Source organism: Gymnoscopelus braueri, assembly GCF_963280865.1.
Source record: "Gymnoscopelus braueri genome assembly, chromosome: 1".
In the NCBI taxonomy this organism is placed as follows: domain Eukaryota; kingdom Metazoa; phylum Chordata; class Actinopteri; order Myctophiformes; family Myctophidae; genus Gymnoscopelus; species Gymnoscopelus braueri.
This window is the reverse complement of record NC_137603.1, coordinates 14,608,641-14,611,037: the sequence shown is the minus strand read 5'-3', so window position 1 is coordinate 14,611,037 and position 2,397 is coordinate 14,608,641. Positions and strand designations below refer to the sequence as shown.

Sequence of the window (2,397 nt, the reverse complement as noted above, 5' to 3'; positions counted from 1 at the left end):
GTAGACAGATCAGTGCGTCTGAGACTGCAGGCATCTCTGTGATCTCCGGGCTCAAGGCTGCATGCTACTCGGCAACGATATTGCATCATTACTGGACAGGCAAAGGATCAGTGTGTATCTATGACTTTTTCCCAGCTCTTGTTGTAGCCGTTTTACCCCCTTATTTATTCCTGTGCACTTTAATTGGAGAAGCTCGCCAAGATGATGTCCATGAACAGCAAACAGCCGCACTTCGCCATGCATCCCGCTCAGATCGAGCACAAATACACCACCCTGCATTCCAGCTCGGAAGCCATAAGGAGAGCTTGTCTACAAACTCCACAGGTAAATGATCCCAGAAAACTTCTACTGTCCTCTTTTTGTGCCCATCGGGCTGCATGTATCGCCGAATGCGACCAGTGCGTAATGATAACAAGGGGTGCTCCGAGGCACATTCTGCCAAGACGCGCGCTTAATGTTTTTTTCATGTATTCCACGGTAATCACCCGAATCGTCTGTGATCTTTTAGATTTTTGATTGATTGAATACTTTATTTAGCAGTTTGCAAAAAAAAAAGAAAGCACAGAAAAGTAGGCTACACTTCTATACAAAGGGATGCTAAATAAAAAATAGGATTAAACCCAAGAAAGCACTATGGCTTGTTTCCATTGGGAAACAAGCGTATTCAAGTGTATTCAATTCATCGAAAAATCCTGAAAGCATGTGCTCAAGCAAAAGCCCGGTTTTACTATTCAATGTTTATGACTTGAGGGCTTCTCAAGACATGGAGGGCTACCCATGTGTTATCTGTTGCCAAAGGTCCCGACTGACACATCTTCTTTTTTCACGATTTCCCCCCTTTTCTTTCTCATTTTTTTGCCTTTTTTTTATCAATTCATCTCCTCTCCCTTAATTCGGTCCCTGCAGCTCCAGGGTAACATCTTCGCCAGCCTGGATGAGACCCTCCTGGCCCGCGCCGAGGCTCTGGCGGCCGTGGACATCGCCGTGTCCCACTCTCAACACTCGGGCCATCACGGCAAGACGCATCCCTTCAAGCCCGACGCGACGTACCACACGATGAACACGGTGCCAACGTGCCCCTCGAACTCCACCGTGCCACTGGCCCACCATCACCACCACCACCACCACCACCACCACCCGAACCAGAACCAGGAGCCCCCGGACCTCATGGACCACATGCTCTCGCCCGGCTTGGCTCTGATGTCCAGCGCGCACGACGGGTCCGGAGGTGGAGGAGGTGGAGGCGGCGGAGGAGGGCTCATCTCCCCCTCTCTCCACCCGCACTCTCACATGCACGGCCTGGGCCACCTCTCCCACCAGGCTGCTATGAACATGAATTCGCCCCTCACACACCACGGTCTTTTGCCGAGCCACTGTGGTGGTGGGGGTCAGGGAGGTGTCGTAGGACTTACTAATAACGGACTCCCTTGCAACGACTCGGACACGGACCCCAGGGAGTTGGAGGCTTTCGCGGAGCGCTTCAAGCAGCGGAGGATCAAGCTGGGGGTGACCCAGGCGGACGTGGGTGGCGCTCTGGCTAATCTCAAGATCCCCGGCGTGGGCTCGCTAAGCCAAAGTACAATTTGTCGATTCGAGTCGTTGACTCTCTCCCACAACAACATGATCGCGCTCAAGCCCATCCTTCAGGCGTGGCTGGAGGAAGCCGAAGGGGCCCAGAGGGACAAAATGAACAAACCGGACATTTTCAACGGAGGGGAAAAGAAACGCAAGAGGACCTCGATAGCGGCGCCCGAAAAGAGGTCTTTGGAGGCTTACTTCGCCGTGCAGCCTCGACCGTCGTCCGAGAAAATCGCGGCGATAGCTGAAAAGTTGGACCTCAAAAAGAACGTCGTGCGAGTATGGTTTTGTAACCAAAGACAGAAGCAAAAGCGATTGAAATTTTCCGCTACGCATTGACTGCTGGGCTGTTAAATGGGCTGTGAGTTGTTTGACTGAAATTGGGGACCAAGGAACATTATGACACCATTTTCAGTCTTTTGTCTCCAACGGTTTTAAACGTTGGTGTGCAATGGGCTTTAGATACCCATTTTATGAGGCTTCATATATCTTCTTTATTTTCACGTTATCGGTGAATGTGAAGTATGCAAATAACAGATTACACAAATTTCGCTCAGTTGTTTCGAGGGAAAAGTATTCCGACGTCAACATTGCCTTTTAAAACATGTGAAAAGAGGTAATTTGCTTGATTCTAGCGAGTTATTTTCTTCTAGGCCTATTATTTGAAGTATATAGCCATTTACGAATTACCTCATTGATTGATTGTTGAACTGTGTTTTGGTTGGCTTTTCTTGTCGTTGTTGTTATAGAATTATTTATGAATCTATTAATTTATTCATTTTATTATTATTTGGAGGCTGCTGTAAACTCAAACTAAGT

At 48.7% G+C, this 2,397-nt stretch overlaps 1 protein-coding gene across 1 annotated transcript; it reads left to right on the top strand.

Annotated features, from left to right (window-relative positions):
• Positions 1 to 201: 201 nt before the first annotated feature.
• Positions 202 to 2,169, top strand: pou4f1 (POU class 4 homeobox 1; the record flags this gene model as incomplete). Its single annotated transcript, XM_080430576.1, has 2 exons — positions 202 to 324; positions 907 to 2,169. 2 exons carry the CDS (start codon positions 202 to 204, stop codon positions 1,915 to 1,917), a joined length of 1,134 nt encoding a protein of 377 aa, XP_080286702.1. The 3' UTR covers positions 1,918 to 2,169.
• Between the last annotated feature and the right edge of the window lie 228 nt (positions 2,170 to 2,397).